Source organism: Zootoca vivipara, chromosome 13 (genome assembly GCF_965207765.1).
Source record: "Zootoca vivipara chromosome 13, rZooViv2.hap1.1, whole genome shotgun sequence".
Classification (NCBI taxonomy): Eukaryota; Metazoa; Chordata; class Lepidosauria; order Squamata; family Lacertidae; genus Zootoca; species Zootoca vivipara.
Genome location: NC_142596.1, coordinates 16,208,090 through 16,224,133, shown reverse-complemented (window position 1 = coordinate 16,224,133; position 16,044 = coordinate 16,208,090). Strand labels below are relative to the sequence as shown.

The window sequence follows — 16,044 nt, the reverse complement described above, 5'->3', positions numbered from 1 at the left end:
TCTTCAGAATAAATTATGCATGCCTGACGAGATATGAATGGATTGATACAGGGACCAGCACCCCAGAGTTGCACAGCTAGTAGCTTTTACCAAATTAAATCACTCAATGGATGAGTAGATGGTTTATGGATGCCTTTGTCTCCTGTAGTTCTATAGTGGTGATGACATCTAAAGGAAGGTTCGTTTCAAGAGGTCCATGGACTACCGTCCTGGAGAAACTTGGAGCACAGAGGGGCTTTAAATTGAAAGGTAAATAGCTATTTTATAAAAGAACCTTTGTTATACTTGCATTTCCAAGAATTAATAGGGATGTTCAAAAGTGTTTCAGTTTACTGTGTTCTTCAATCTTTGGCCCCCAGATGATCATCCTTGACTGCTGGCTGGGGATGATGGGAGCTGTAGTCCAACAGCTGGGGACCAAAGGACAGTGGGCTAGAAGAAGTGTTGTACCACTTCAGATTTCAGGCTCAGCAGAACTGAGCTGGTGGATCTCCATTGAGTTTCAAGATGCGAATGCTTAGGGAATTCATGGGGAGAGAACAGTACCTCAACAAGCAAAAGAATTTTAGGGAGAATACCTCTTTACTGATCTGCATTATACATTCTAGCAGAGCTTCCATTATTGTGGTTTTAAGCATCCTCCAAACATTCTGGAGAGAAGTGACCCCCTGACTTTATCATTCAACTTCCCTTTTTTTTTTAACAAGTACCTTCATTTTTGAGAAGCCTCCCCTTTTGAAGTCAAAGGTGGCTATGTTGGACTTCCTTGGACAGCTGTCCACTTACAGACATGTTGTATGATAACACCATGATCACGGTTCCCAATCGGTACAAGAACACTTATATCATACACCAGGTTCTTGGCACCACTTAAAATTATGTCCATGGTTGCTCCCTTCTTGCTGGTTCCAAAGCAGTCATTTGGAGGTTCTCAACTATCCTTTTTCCTTTCGTTCAGATAAAATGGGTTTTGTTGGATATAAGGGCAGCTTCCGGCCCTTCTGGGTTACGCTGAAGACGGATGACGAAGCAGTGAGGATTTTCCAAGCTCTGCCAGTTCCAGTGGTAAAGAAAATGAAACTGTGAGAAAGTGACCTGCATTGTGTGTTCCTGCTCATTAGCACACCCTCAATGGAAAATGCATTGAGGCACATGGCGTGCTCAAGATGTAGTATATTTTGATGATGTACATAGAAGAAACCTTATTGTGAATGGGTTAAATGGCCACATCAGACAACCAACATTCCGTAGGCAGTCCAGGATACAGTTAGTAATAGGTGTGTTCCTCTCACAAGTGTATTTGTGATAAGAAAGGTTTGATTTCACATCATGTTGCCTTGGTGTACTGCAATGGTCTCCTTCGTGTCTGTCTGTAGGAGTCTCAGGTTTTGAATCAGTAGAAATGTACAAAGTGTTCCTCCTCCGGTCTCAACTTTCCAGTCTCAACTTTCAGACATCTACTCAGGAAAAAAAACATGCACTTCTAAGTTGAGCTCCTGGCTATGTATATATGAAAATGTAAGCAGAAGTCAGTATCAGACACAACGGCAATAACTGAAAATGCTTTGTTGATCTCCTCACAAACTTTCTGGTGTGCTGGCAGCACATTTCATAAGCACAGACTGATATCCTATTTCTGCCTGTGCATCAGCGATCCACTGAATACCTGAATGCTGCAGTTGTTCAGGCTATTGCAGAGGTTGCTTGATCTTCACAAAGAGTCTCTTGTGACAAAGGACCAAATCACTGTGGCCAAGGATCAGCTTATGAAGGACAAATGTTATCAGTTTCTCAAAGAAAAAAATGTGCCTGGGCTTCCTGCTACCAGCTACTTTTTTATTAATAAAAGCACATCAAAGTATGTCCCCTCACCTGCCAATATCTAACTGCTTCAGAAGTGAGGCTGTCACCCAGAAAGTTTTCCCTTTTAAAAATTTTTTTTAAAAAAGGGAAGAGAAAATATTTATGGGTCATCAACAAACTGCCTTCAATGTGTGCTCTTTTTTAATTGAGTGACTGATTGAAGTTTGAATGGTCTCCATTCGCAATCTGTAATATTGCTTTTCAAAGGTTGCATTGTAGAAATACTGCTTTTTCCAAGAGTCTTAGGGAGGGTTGTGTGTTATGTGTGTGTTTGTCACTCCAAGTATTCTACCCGAAATAGCTGGTCCTTTTTCGGAACTAGATGTATAGTGTTTTGTATATTTTATTAAAGCTCCTGCTGAAAAAGATTTAATTTTCTATTAATTTATTGCAAAAGGCACAAAGAAGATTAAAGCTGAAGAGATAAATGCTGTTACGGGAATTGTTTTGTACAATAGGGTAAGGTCATGGAAATGTTTCTTCAGCTAATCTGCTTTGCACTTGAAAACTTCAAAGGGCTCCAGAATGTGGTACTTCCCTTGGCAGCCTGTTTGTATAAGGACAAAAACTCTTGGAATGTTACTTCCAAATGTTTTCGCTTACAACTTAATTAACATTTAGTTGTTTGGAATACACATTTATTGGAATAAAATTTCAATGCAACTCTTATGTGCGTGTGTGCCGTTTACTTGTGTTGGATTATTTTATCACAATGAACTGATAGCACAGACCATCATCACCCACAAAGAACTGATCTAAACCTGCCAGCATAATGCACATTGTCAGTCTAAGGATGGTGTCATGTCACTCAGACTCTATCCCAAAGGTGCGTAGCATCAGTAATCCCATGATGATACTATTTCCCTTTACTGCCACAACCCTCTGCGGCATAGCCATGTAGGCCCTTATTAACCCTTCAGATCCAGAGCCTTGACTTATCCATTGTTAAGCTCCCTATCCTCTCCAGAATGGAGAAGTCCAGACAGAGCGAGGAGAAACTGTCCTGACATTTGCAATGAAGACCATGGCTCCTTGTTTAGGTACCATGTTACCTGGCCAATTCTTGTCTACTCTGCCGGCAGCTCTCCAGCTTCTCGGGCAGAAGGCTCCATCATCACAGGCTAAAAAAATTGATTTTGATCATGTTAATTCTGTCCCTCTTAAATGAGCAGGACCAGCCCAAGGTACTTTTCCACTTGAGGAACAGCACAAACTAAAGCACAACCCCTTCCATGCACAGAAGCTGCCAAGCTCGCTTAAATAAAAAGTGAACTCAAACAATATTCACTTTCCATAACGAGATAACCATCCATTAAAATTCACACTTCCAAGTTTTGCAATACAGTTCTCTAGCCACGTAACGTGTACAAAAATGTACACAGTGAGATAAAGTGTGCATTTTCTTTTGCATATTTTCACTAACATACAAAAATGCATTGTATTAGGGGAAATTGCTTTGCAAAAAACAAAACAAAACATGTACTAGGCAACCTCAAACTGATATGGAAACGTGGAAAAAGGGAAAGAATACTAAAAATAAAAACAGAGAAACTGAAGTCGTCAGATTCGCCCATCCCTAACCTGTACCATTTGAATTATTTTATGTTGTTCAAAGTCACAAGATTCCCACGCACAGAGGTGTTGTAAGCCACCCCTGGTTTTTCCATGTCTGGATAGTGAAGTATATATCCTGAAAGCACCAAATTCAGACAAAGGGAAGGGTGATTGGTTCCTTACAACAAATTGGTGCATATTCACCAATGTTGCCCTATAGACCAGAAATGTAAACAATCCTGCAGTTTGGTCCCAAGTGACTGAAATACTAAGGGCAGAAAACCTGTCCAAACTGTTGCTCCATCTCAGGCATGCCCAACAGGTACATCTGTGGCAGATCGTGAGACGCTTAGTGACCCCCCCCCAAAGCTTTGGCTCCCCTAAAATAAGCTCAACAACTTTGCCTGTCAATAATAATGGGTAGATAACAGCCAGTATTTTTATAATGTGAGTAGATCAGTCTCTTTGGAGTTGGTGACTGCCCTGGCTGGGGGTTTGACTCAGTCATTGCTCCTTTGTACAAATCTAATCACACATTTAAAATCACCATTGATCTTTTAAGTTTAGAACAGAGATGAAGTGCACAAATCTCACGGTCTTAAGAAATCAAAAAAATGAAAACCTGGCCAAGGTACTTGAAAACCTGCTAGGTGGCCATTCTGGAAGGCAAAGCAAGCAAATACAATCAGATTTTGACTTCCAACAGCAGAAATTTACTGCCTCATTTCCTTATGCGCGACCACCCCCTAGTGGTTTGCTACCGATAACACAGCATATCCACCACCTACCTCTCATAGACTTAAAAGATTTAACTCCAGACAGAATTTCCGCTGCTGCAAATGCAAGGAAATTAATTAAATGGCAAGCAGAGACTTGGGAAACCCAAAGGCAAAGGTAAGCATGAAAGATGAACACATGATCTCTCAAAGATGCAAGTGGCAGCTGCAGAAACATCCCGCCAAAGCTCCAGGCACTCATAAGGCAAGAGGAATTTTGCTTGAGCAAAGAAAAGCTCTCATGGGATCCACCTGACAGACTTGCATACATGAAGAGAATGGCACACATGGACACAGCTTATTAAAACAGGCCACTTCCAAGGGTTTTTAACACCTCCAATAGTCAAGCTAGCTGGTGATACTTTAATAATGCAGCTAATTTCTGATTCCTTCTGTATCTACATAAACCTAGTAAGAACTCAATATTGCCTCTCCCCCCCCCCCTTTGAGGGGGCTTATTTGAGACATTTGGATCTGAAGATTGGGGAAAGTGGAACAGCAGTTGGTCCCTTACCTTTCCCACCCCGACCTGGCCACAGTGATCCATGCAACAGTCACCTCCAGGCTGGACTACTGTAATTCGCTCTACGCGGGGCTGCCCTTGAAGCTGTCCCGAAACTCCAGCAGGTGCAGAATGCTGCAGCGAGGCTCCTCACGAGGTCCCTGCCATGGGAGCATATTTGCCCAGTGCATTTCCAGCTGCACTGGCTCCCGGTGGAGTACAGGGTCAGATTTAAGGTGCTGGCTTTGACCTTTAAAGCCCTTTACGGCCTAGGACCCTCGTACTTACAGGACCATTTCTCCCGGTATGCCCCGTGGAGGACCTTAAGGTCCATAAATAGTAATACCTTAGAGGTCCTGGGCCCGAAGGAAATCAGATTAGCCTCAACTAGAACCAGGGCCTTCTCAACACTGGCCCCGACCTGGTGGAATGCTGTCTCCTGAGACCAGGGCCCTGCGGGACCTAATTTCTTTCCGCAGGGCCTGCAAGACAGAGTTGTTCCACCTGGCATTTGGCCTGAAGGCAACCTGATCCCCTCCCCCATTTTCCCTTTCTTTTTCCCTTTTGTATGAGGCTGCATTTTTAATTTTAATGTATTAAGTCTTGTTGCTGAATTGTATTTTAACTAGTTGTTTTATATTTGGTGTTAGCCGCTCTGAGCTCGGCCTTGGCTGGGGGGGCGGGGTATCAATAAATTATTATTATTATTAGTTGGCTGTCACCCTAGAGTGAACATTTTGAATAATTTCCTTTATGTAACTGACCATCAGAAAGTTGGAAGTCCTTTTTTTTCCTTCTCCCTTCCCTTCTTCCATCCTTCCTTCTCTCTCTCTCTTTTTATTTGGTGTCCTCTGTTCTGGGCCATTATTTGGGTCCAAGGATTACACGCACACGGAGCTGGTGGAAGAACCCTGTGTGAGAGGCAGGGAAAGGAAGACTTTCCAGAGTGAGAAACTGAGAAGAAAGCTCCCAAGCGAGACCTGGCAGGGTCCACCACTTTCTGTGTGAGACAAAGGTTAAGAGACGACTTTGAGAGAGAGGAGACTGCATTTTTCTCTTCTTTCTCTTTTTGTTTTTAAGTTTCTTTTATCATTGTACTACGAAAAAGCTTTAATAAAATCTGGAGGCGGCTTATTTTCTGCAACTAACATTGCAATCCTATGATGTTTACTCAGAAGGAAGTTCCACTGTGTTTAGTGGCGTCCGTCTCCTAGTAAGCATGTTTAGATTTGCAGCCCATGGATAGAGGCGGTTCCTGGGAAGGCAACCATCATAACCCAGGTAGGGTAGGAAGCTTGTAGTTATTCTTGATCTCTCTAACTTCATGCCATTTAAGCCCTTATTGCCTTAAAACTTTATTAAAGTTTCATTATTATAAGCCTGCGCCTTGGATTCATTTCCACGCAGCTAAATACCAAGTGTATCATGTGCTCAAAAAACCACAAGATGGTGTTCACTTCAAACACGTTACAAATTATTTTCTAGCTGGGTTCTAGGACTACTTCAAGCTCACTCTAGAGCTTGTATGCCTCCCGTGGAATTTTTGTTTTACTTTTAACAGCAGACTTCTGTCATGCCACATCCAGCTTCTTCTAAATGTTCAGATTCAAAACATGTTTGCCACATGACGTAGGGCCACTGTAGAGAGACATGGGATTTACAAAAGCATTCGGGAGATACATAGCAGCTACCGGTAATTAGAAAAAAGGTACATTTTCCTGTATTTATGTAAACTCCTACATTAATAGTGTTCTATGTACAGAAACTGTTCTGATTTATTTATGGTACTCATTTGTTTTTCCTGTTCCTACAACTTCACCATCACTTGAATGAGTTGCCTTACGTCCCACCTGTCACTCACCAAATCTGCTACAAAGAACAGAATTACCTCTGTCCCTTCGCCGCAGTGCTGACTAGACTGGATGTCACTGGCCAAACGCCAACCGAAGAGATAATCAGATTCTCTGTCAAAGGATGCTTTGTCCTTGAAATGGCTGTAGGTTTCACAACAATGGCATTGATCAAGCTGAGAAAAATAGTTTCGTTCTGGCTGCTCATCTACTTACCTGTGTATGAAAGCTGCCTGATACCAACTCAGGCGACTAGTTGGTCAAAGTAATAGTTTTCTCTATTCCAACTACTAATGGGTCTCTAAAGTTTCAGGCAGATGTCTTCTTGGTTGTGTTAACTCCGCTCTCTTTCCCCCTGCCTCCCTCCACTTGAATTGGGGAGTCTGCACATGCAAAGATGATGTTGGGGTTATGGGCCCCATAATTAGAAAAAGTCCAACAGATTAAAACATACTTGATTGCCCTTAAATAATCAAAGAAACTGACAAAATCTATCCTGAATAATGCATCTTGCAGATCCACTCGTCTAGAACTTTCAAACCGGAGAATCGGGATGCTAGCTTCAAGGAACTGCAATCTGCATAAAAACCAATTGCCACAATTGCAGTTGGGAGTTGTGTGCAGAGCAGTCACACGACCTTTTCAGAACCAGAAGAGCAAGGCATGATACAGCTAACGATTAAGCCTTGCAAAAAAAAAAAAAAGTCATCAAGAATTGCTAGCCTGAATGCCCACATCTAATTTTGGACACACTGATGGTTTGAAAGAGGCACACACAAAAGCAACTGCCTCTCAGTTCAAATGCTTCCCAGCCAAAGGCAGCCAGGGAAGATTGGTGATCTTCAAGCCCCAGTGACTCCAACACAAGTGTGTTCCCCCTCCACTAAAATCAGAGGGATATAAAGTATGTGAATTTGGTTGTTTCTAACCCTGCATTTTCAAAACTGTCCTGCGGGGCATTTTGTAGCCTGCTAAGCTGCCACATATACTAATGCCTTTTGTTTGTGTCCTAAAAAAAAGCTACCACCTAGTCACCTGGAAGAAATTTTTACTTACTACAGGTGACCAGCCAGCTTTTCATCAGGCACACACCAGACAAATTTGGCAGGCAGCATTTTCAAAAACTGGCATCTTTTTAAAAAGCACATCTTGCATGCGAGATTTAAGCGCCTCTGAACAACAAAAAAATGCATCTACATTCAGCTCAGTTGGTAGAGCATGAGACTCTTAATCTCAGGGTCATGGGTTTGAGACCCACACTGGGCAAAAGATTCCTGAATTGCAGGGGGTTGGACTAGATGACCCTTGTGGTCCCTTCCACCTATGTGATTCTATTTCTCAACATTTCCCTGTTCTTTTGTAACAGCAGAATGGAACGCAGGAGAGCCCTTTCAAAGCAAAATCCCTAAAAATCAAGTAAAAATGAAAATAAAACCCGGGGGGGGGGGGGGTTTAAACAGAAGTCTCAGGACAAACACAGTACAGTACTCAGCTATTCATTAACACTTAACCTCTCATCTCCTTCAAAACCTTGAATTCGGCCAAGAGAGAGCATTTATCAATGGTATTCATATATAAATGGTCCAAGAATCAAGAGGATCGAAGCCACTGAAGGCTTCTCAACATCTGAATTTGGCATGTAATGGTGCCATCTAGTGGCCACTCTGAGCAGATACAGACATCACAAGACAGCTGTGTCCAAACACAGGACTCCACGTGTCAAACAGCAATTTGTTCTGAAAAAGGTACAAATTTATTGACATTCCGGAGGGAGTGTTCATGGTGACAGCAATGTTTTCCCAATTATCTATAAACTTTATATATGAATGAACAAATTAGGGCACCCTAAGTATTGGAAGTATTTTTGGCACCAGAAAAATACAAACTATATTCAAAAAGTTCAAACGTGGAATGATCTAATCTGCTGCAGTGTCCACAAATCTGAAATAAACTTATACACCAAGGCAGCATTCTTTCAAATTAACATTAAGAAGGAAACCAGCACAGCCTCTGTGTTTAAACAGAGTAAGCCCCCAGTTTATAGTCACTTCAGTTCTGGAATGCCTTGAGCCCATTTGCAATTGAACAGCTTAATTCCAAAAGGGGCTTAATTAAAAAAAAACCAATTTTGGCCTGTAGATGTTTGCCATGAGTGCTACAAATAAGGGGCGGGGCGGGGGAAGAACTTGTATAAAATTTGGGCCTAAGTAACTGTTGCCAAGCCTTGAAAATCGTGTTGGCATTCAAAAAGGCTGTACAGTGGTACCTTTGTACTTGAACGGCTTGGCCGTTCGTCAGCCAAGGTACCACTGTACTGCAGTCAGAAATAATTTTCTTCCAAATGGAATACTGGTCAAAATTGACTTAAGCCCCCCCCCCTTTGGAATTAAGCTCTTCAATTAGTGTCAGGCTTAACTGCATCTTGATACATTTGCTATTCTTGTTACATTCCTCTTACTGGATTGGCTCAGCCTTTTATCACATGGCTCAGCCTATTCCCCGATGTTCTAAACTACCATTTCCAACAGCCACAGTTAGCTGACCCAATGGTCAGAATGCGAAGAGTCGTGGCCCAAAACATCTGGTGGGCACCAGGTTGAGGAAGTTTAGAGTAAATTAACTGGCTCACCCTTAGCCTATGGACACCCTAAATCTGTTAATTCAACAGACAAGTTTCTTCCCACTTCAGCTGGGCATTTGACCACCAGCAGTGAAACCAACCTACATAAAAACACTAATTGCATGCGTCAAACCTGTGCTTTCCAGAATCTGCTTTGGCACTACAGCTGAAATTCTGAGGTTGCCACTTTCAATAAGGGGTATCGTTTATTTTCATCAATGACAATATTGCAAAGGTAGAAACTCCGAGGAGTTAAGTCTTGTTTCTTATCACTAATGAAACATTCACCTGGCAGCAGAAATCCAACAGCTCTTCCCCTCTCATCCTTTTGAGGAATGTCCATAATACTGAAGGCAAACACACAGGTGCTCGTTTTAAACTTTAAACAGACAACTGTTTGAAAAAAACAACTGCTTGAAAGTAGTCAAGGCACAATATATCAACTCCAGATCTAAAAGAAGCAATCCACTGATGTTAAGCATTAACGTTGCTGTTACTGAACAAATGCCTCTCATTAATAAGTAAACTGGTCCCTTGAATTGAAACCCAGAAAGGACACCCTATTTTCTCCTTTCTAAACTTCCCACCAATCCTCCTCTACAGTCAAATTAACTCAGAGCTCTTCTTTCGGTTTGGTTGCACGGTTGTCGTCTTTGAGGGGTCCATATTTCTTTTCAGTATCTTTTTTCTTTTTGGATTTTTCGGGCTTTGTCTCATTTTTCCCTTTTTCGCTTTCCTTGGCTCCTTTACCAGGGTATACCTGACCTTCCAGCGTTACGTCCGCACACCTCTCCTGTTTTATCAGAAAGTCTTTGATCTCCCACGCATAGCCTCCGTCCCGCAGCATAAAGATGGCACGATTTGAACCGACGATAAACCTAGGTTTTAAAAGGGCATTCAATTAGTGCCCGGCCTTATAAGTATTGAAAATTTACATTTCAGGCAGCAAAGAGCCTCCGCCCCACCCCTCGCAAAAAAAAGGAACGATAAATAACCCCAAGGATTAAGTGGCATGTTGCATTTCTTAAGAGCAAGATGTGTTTGTCTCAGAAAGAAAAGAAATAAACCTACACTGCAGGCTTTATTACCCCCTTCATAAGTAAGAATATTACAATTTACTACCTTGTGAAAATACAGCCCACTGCATTTCTTATTCAAATTTATGGTGGAGGGGAGACACACTGATGCAGCAAAGGATGGGGAACCTCAGGCAAAAGGTTGAATGTGGCCCTCCAAGTCTCCCTATCTGGCCCTTGAAACTCTTTTCACCCCGCACTGGCCCTGCTTTGCACGCTGAATGTTACTGCATAGCAAGAGAATGTGTCCCTGAACTGTGATATGACCCTTTGCTTTGATGGAGGACAGAGTAGGGCATGTGCAGAAACTATCTTAATGTACAAAGGTAAAGTTTACATTTGTTTCTCTGCCTCTTTTTGCCTCTGGCTCAGCCCACGACCAGCGTGCACACTCTGAATGTTGCCCAAAAGGGAATGTGGTCACTGGGTTGAAAAAGGATCTCCCATCCCTGCTAGAAGAGATTGGTCTCAGCTTTATTTTAGATGTAATGGGAAAATGCAAAGTATCTGGCTAACAAATGCTTAGGGGTTAAAAAAATGCCTCTACATATGCTGATGTTAAAATATTGGCTTGTGTCTCAAGATTTCATAGGAATTTATCCTTGTAGTACACTGAAATAGCTCCGTATCATCAAAGTGAAGTCATGTACAGTAATCCCTCCTACTTCTCTCAAGTATATTTTTTAATGAGTTACACCTATCAGGTGCAGATATTTGGTTCCATGGCTTTCTTGGGAGGAGCTGAAAACAACACAATAAAGAGCTGCTCAGTTCCACAACAATTTCTCCCATAGAATGGTGGAAAATTCAGGACAGGCAAAAGGGAGAACTTCTTCACAGAGTGCATAATTCAACAACAGAAATCACGGCTACAAGATGTGGCGGGGGCCGCCCATTTGGGCAGTTTTTAAAAGGGGATTAGACAAAATTCATGGCAGCTAAGCCAGTCACAATTAGGGTTGCCAGACTCAATAGAGGACAGGACTTCTGTGCCTTTAATTGCCCTGCTCTCTTTTGAGTCTGGAAACCTTAAAGAGAAACCAGCAGACCCTTTGCTTGGAAATTAAACAAAGGGTCTGCTGGTTTCTCTTTAAGGTTTCCAGACTCAAAAGAGAGCAGGGCAATTAAAGGCACAGAAACCCTGTCCTCTATTGAGTCTGGCAACCCTAGTCACAATGGATACATCTCTCCCTCTTATACTGGAAGTAGTATCTCTGAATATCAGCTGCTGGGGAACACAGGCAGCAGAGTATGGTTGGGTTCGTGCCCTGCTTGCTGGCTTCGCACAGGCATATGGTTGGCCACTGTGGGAAAGAGGTTTCTGGACTTGATAGGGTTTTGATTCAAGCCAGAGTGGCTTTTCTTACATTCTTACATTCTATCTTCAAATTCCAATTTGGGGGGAAAGGGGAGAGTATATGTGTATGGATGCCACAAGCATCCATTTTCACAGCCCACTGGCAAATTGTAACAGGTTTTAAAGTCGACTACGCTTTTCCAAACTAATCCAAGTATGTTTCTACAACAATTAAGTCCTACTATGTTCAATGGGACTTATAAGATAGGTGTATACTAGATTGCAGCCGTAAGGCATGCACTTAAAAAAACACATGTTTGAAATGGCTTCTAGATTATTTCCTTCCTCATATAGGAAAATATGAGGCTGTTTCAACAGTTTATTTTTACGAAATGAAATTACTAGAATTTTCTTTTACTAATGGTTAATAAGACTGCATTCAGCATGAATGAGCACTGTGCCTCTGTCTCAGGAGGGGGAAGGTTACATCAAAGGAAAAGGACAGAATAAAGCTATTAATTATGATAACTTCATCAATCTTCCTAACTGAGCATGCCATTCTTTTGAAAACTTTCAAACAATTTTTCATATCCTCAATACAGATAAAAATACAAGAAAGAAGGTAATAATTTAAAACATGCAGTAATTAGATGGTCATACATATAAACAAAGCCCATACAAAATGAAAATTAAACCAGGCAAGTGAGGACAGGTGTGCAACTCCAAGACAAAAAACCTACCTTTGTACATCATAGTTGGCATTGAAAAGACTTCCCTGCCACAGATTAGTAATTTGCTCTGTCTCTTTTTCAGTAGGTTCTCCTGACACAGTGACAAACATCATAAGAGTCTTCCCTTTCTTGGTCATCTTCAAGATACTCTCAGGCTTGCCTGGGTCAAGTTGGGAGAAGTCTATTGGTGCGGCTGGACGCTTGTGCTCAGGAAGATCTCCTTCTTCTATATCATCATCTTTCTGTGTTGGAAACAAAATACAGGAACACTTAAGAATGCATTGGAACAGGTTGTCGTATCCTGATTGCAACAAGGTATGTCTTAGAAAAATTAGGCTTATTGAATGATCTCAAGTTTAGAAGAACATGCACATTTTGTATGCATATGTAGAAACCGTTTGTCTAATGCAGCTTTCTACATGCTGAAATAATAGAACACAACCTTTTTCTGTTTCAGAAATAGAAATCTGGTTTTCAATTTAGCACTCTGGATAATGAGTGCGTGGCATTACTTTATGTGCCAAGCAGCCCACTCAACAAGCTAGTTACTGTAACAGCACCAGAGATCACTGAGGGTCTAGATGTGGGAAGCAAAACAAAATATTAATTCAGATAAGGGAGTACTAATGGGAAAACTGAAAACTGACTTTAAAAGACGTATTCTACCTACATGAAACTCCATCTGAAAAAATAAGCAGTTTCAGACTACTCCTGAAATTTAGACAGGTGGGGGCAGAGTGATTTTGCCAAGCTACAGCTGGTGTACCACCTGTAGCTTTTTCTGGGAAAAGGTTAACCTGCTAATCACATGCCCATTGGTTACTAAAGAAACTGGGCTGCTGTGATGCAGCCTGTGTTGGGCTACCCCTGAAAAGTGTTCAAAAGCCTATTAGTGCAAAATGCAGTAGCAAGGCCCCTTGCAGGAACCGAATCATATGAAACTCCTGCTTTATCTATTATTCTGCTATACAAAATGCACTGGTGGTTGTCACTACAAAAGCAAAGAGGGCTGCTAATTATTATTGAGTTTTGCTTATAGTCCTTTAAACCTTTCAGTAGGCCTGCTTCCTATTCCTTATTTCAGAGAACAGCTCCTAATTTAAACTTTAAAATCCATACTCTTCTCAAAGCAGCATGCATATACCAATGATAGAATTGTAGAGTTGGAAGGGTCCCGGAGGATCATCTAATCTAGGCATCCCCAAACTGCGGCCCTCCAGATGTTTTGGCCTACAACTCCCATGATCCCTAGCTAACAGGACCAGTGGTCAGAGAAGATGGGAATTGTAGTCCAAAACATCTGGAGGGCCAAAGTTTGGTGATGCCTGATCTAATCCAACTGTCCCATGTGGGGATCAAACCTGCAACCTTGGCGTTATCAGCTCCATGCTCCAACACTCTCACGCTCTCTCTCTATAACACACACACACACACACACACACACACACACATAATATCATAAAACAAACAGATATATATGTATAATATAAAACAAAATTGAAGCAGTTCAAGCTACTGAACTTAATACTAAGTTTATGAACCTGAAAACCCCAACTTAAGTTTCACGCATTGCTAGGACACCCCAGTAAAAGTACTGGAAGTGTTCTGACTTCCATAATACTGTACCTGGTTTTCTTATAGTCTCACGGGGTGGTTGCCAACCTTACTTCAACCAACTTCTCTACCCCTATTCCCCCTGGGCTTCTGCACGTGTAATGTTATATTTGGCTTTGATATCCTGCTTTATCACCACCCTAAGGAGTCTCAAAACGGCTAACAATCTCCTTTCCCTTCTTCCCCCACAACAAACTCACTCACCTCGCATCCCTGCTCCTCCACATGCAGCTGAGAAGTGTGACTAGCCCAAGGTCACCCAGCAGCTGCATGTGGAGGAGCAGGGAAGCGAACCTGGGCATCCCAGTCAAATAGGTGGGGTACAAATGATAATGATAATGCTGATAACGCCCAAGCTGCAGATTCGAACCCTGAATGGGATAGCTGCCTATTCGGCATTGCAGGGGGTTGGACTAGATGATCCTCAGGGTCCCTTCTAACTCTGATAATTCTAATTTCTGTCAGTTTTCTGGGGGTTTTCTTGGACTGGGGTTGGATACAACCCTTGGCGAGCGCAACTCGCCTGCACTCCAGCCCCAGATCCTTGTCAAGGAACTAGACGAGGAGGACGGTGGGCACCCCTTCCCCGCGATCCTCACCCCCATTTTGGGATGTCCGTTGCGCCTTTTCCCTCACGGACATACCTCCCACTGCTCCAGCAGCCGCGCCATGTCGGCGTCGTTGTAGTCCCGAATGTCCTTTTTCTTCTTCTTCTCCATCTTCACCTGCTCAGGGGACTTTTCCTTTGGCTCTTCGGCTGTGGAGGCAGCGGCCGCCAAGGCACACAGCGCCAAGACCAGGCCCAGCCATCGGTAGGCCGCCGCCATCTTGTCCCGACGCGCGGCGACGCCGGCACTGGCTGGGGAAGGTTCTTCCGCCCCGATCCCGCCCCCTTGCCAGTTCTGCGCCGGCGCCGGGAGATGTGGAGAAGTGGGCGGGGCATCCAGATTTGAAAGCTACGGGCGGAGGAGGGTGGGTGAGTGGGAAGGAGCCGGAAGGAACGAGCGACGGAGGGCTGTACCATTTCAGACTGCGGGTGGGGGGGGAGCGGGACGAACCATGTTTTCGAAATTGAATAGAACAAAACTCCTTTCCGTTTACATTTGTTTCTGAAGGGAAAGAGGAAGCCATATTTCTCTGCTGTGAAACGCCCTAGGATCTTTGGATGACGGGCGGAATACAAATTTAATAAATATAATAATAACAATAACAATAAATATAGCAATAACACCAAATAAATTATGATAGTGGTGATGATAATAATACAGTGGAACCTCGGTTTATGAACACCTCGGTTTATGAATTTTCGGTTTACGAACGCCACGGACCCATCTGGAACGGATTAATTCACTTTCCATTACTTTCAATGGGAAAGTTCACTTCAGTTTATGAACAGACTTCCGGAACCAATTACACCCATGCTTCGGGTTAAGTATGTTTCAGGTTGAGTACTCCACGGACCCGTCTGTAATTCACTTTCCATTACTTTCAATGGGAAAGCTCGCTTCAGTTTATGAACGCTTCAGTTTAAGTACTCCGCGGACCGTCTGGAACAGATTAATCCACTTTCCATTACTTTCAATGGGAAAGTTTGCTTCAGTTTATGAACAGACTTCTGGAACCAATTGTGTTCATAAACCGAGGTACCACTGTACAGTAATATCATATTCCGTGCTCTTGAGACACTCAGAGAACCTGAGAACTGTAGGTACAGAATCCAGCCAACCATGCAATCTTCTTAATGCCTATTCTTATTATTTTAAATTTGTATATTGCCTTTCCATTTCTAGAAGAAATACTTAAGGTGGCTCTCAAACACATGAAAACCAGCAGCAAAATAATAGGAACAAAACATTTTATACTTAGCAACGCCTAGCAATTATCTTAATCCTGTGTTTTTGTTTTATTTTAAAGTTGGTCTGTCTAACCCAGTATTGTCTATTCCCACCATCCCTGACAGCTGGTCCTGCTAGCTAGGGATGATGGGAGTTGTAGTCCAAAAACAGCTGGAGACCCAAGTTTGGGAAACCCTGGTCTACACTGACAAGCTGCAGCTTGGCAGAAAGATGGTATATGAATAATGAATCTTTTCTGTTTCCTGATCTAGGTGGTGTGTGTGTGTGTGTGTGTGTGTGTGTGTGTGTGTTTGTGTTTTCCAGGG

At 42.6% G+C, this 16,044-nt stretch overlaps 2 protein-coding genes across 2 annotated transcripts in view; one reads left to right on the top strand and one right to left on the bottom strand.

The window, feature by feature from the left end:
- The window catches only part of CEMIP (cell migration inducing hyaluronidase 1), a 158,811-nt gene extending 156,279 nt beyond the window's left edge, over nt 1-2,532 (top strand). The window contains exons 28-29 of the mRNA XM_035132099.3: nt 149-249; nt 959-2,532. Of these exons, the coding sequence (XP_034987990.3) occupies nt 149-249; nt 959-1,086 (229 nt within the window). The 3' untranslated portion in view covers nt 1,087-2,532. The remainder of the gene's footprint in view (nt 1-148; nt 250-958) is intronic.
- Nucleotides 2,533-8,275: 5,743 nt separating this feature from the next.
- On the bottom strand, nt 8,276-14,724 carry MESD (mesoderm development LRP chaperone). Its single transcript, XM_035132042.3, has 3 exons — nt 14,528-14,724; nt 12,279-12,511; nt 8,276-10,043 (listed from the first exon to the last, which is right to left on the bottom strand). Exons 1-3 carry the CDS (start codon nt 14,708-14,710, stop codon nt 9,779-9,781), a joined length of 681 nt encoding a protein of 226 aa, XP_034987933.1. The 5' UTR covers nt 14,711-14,724; the 3' UTR covers nt 8,276-9,778.
- Nucleotides 14,725-16,044: the final 1,320 nt, after the last annotated feature.

What these genes read in the sequence shown, in the direction of transcription:
- MESD (XM_035132042.3), bottom strand. Translation starts at nt 14,710, where the DNA reads ATGGCGGCGGCCTACCGATGGCTGGGCCTGGTCTTGGCGCTGTGTGCC. An exon ending in GGCTGCTGGAGCAGTGGGAG is followed by an intron (nt 12,512 to 14,527) that starts GTATGTCCGTGA and finishes TTTCCAACACAG; the next exon opens with AAAGATGATGATATAGAAGA. An exon ending in GCCAACTATGATGTACAAAG is followed by an intron (nt 10,044 to 12,278) that starts GTAGGTTTTTTG and finishes TTTAAAACCTAG; the next exon opens with GTTTATCGTCGGTTCAAATC.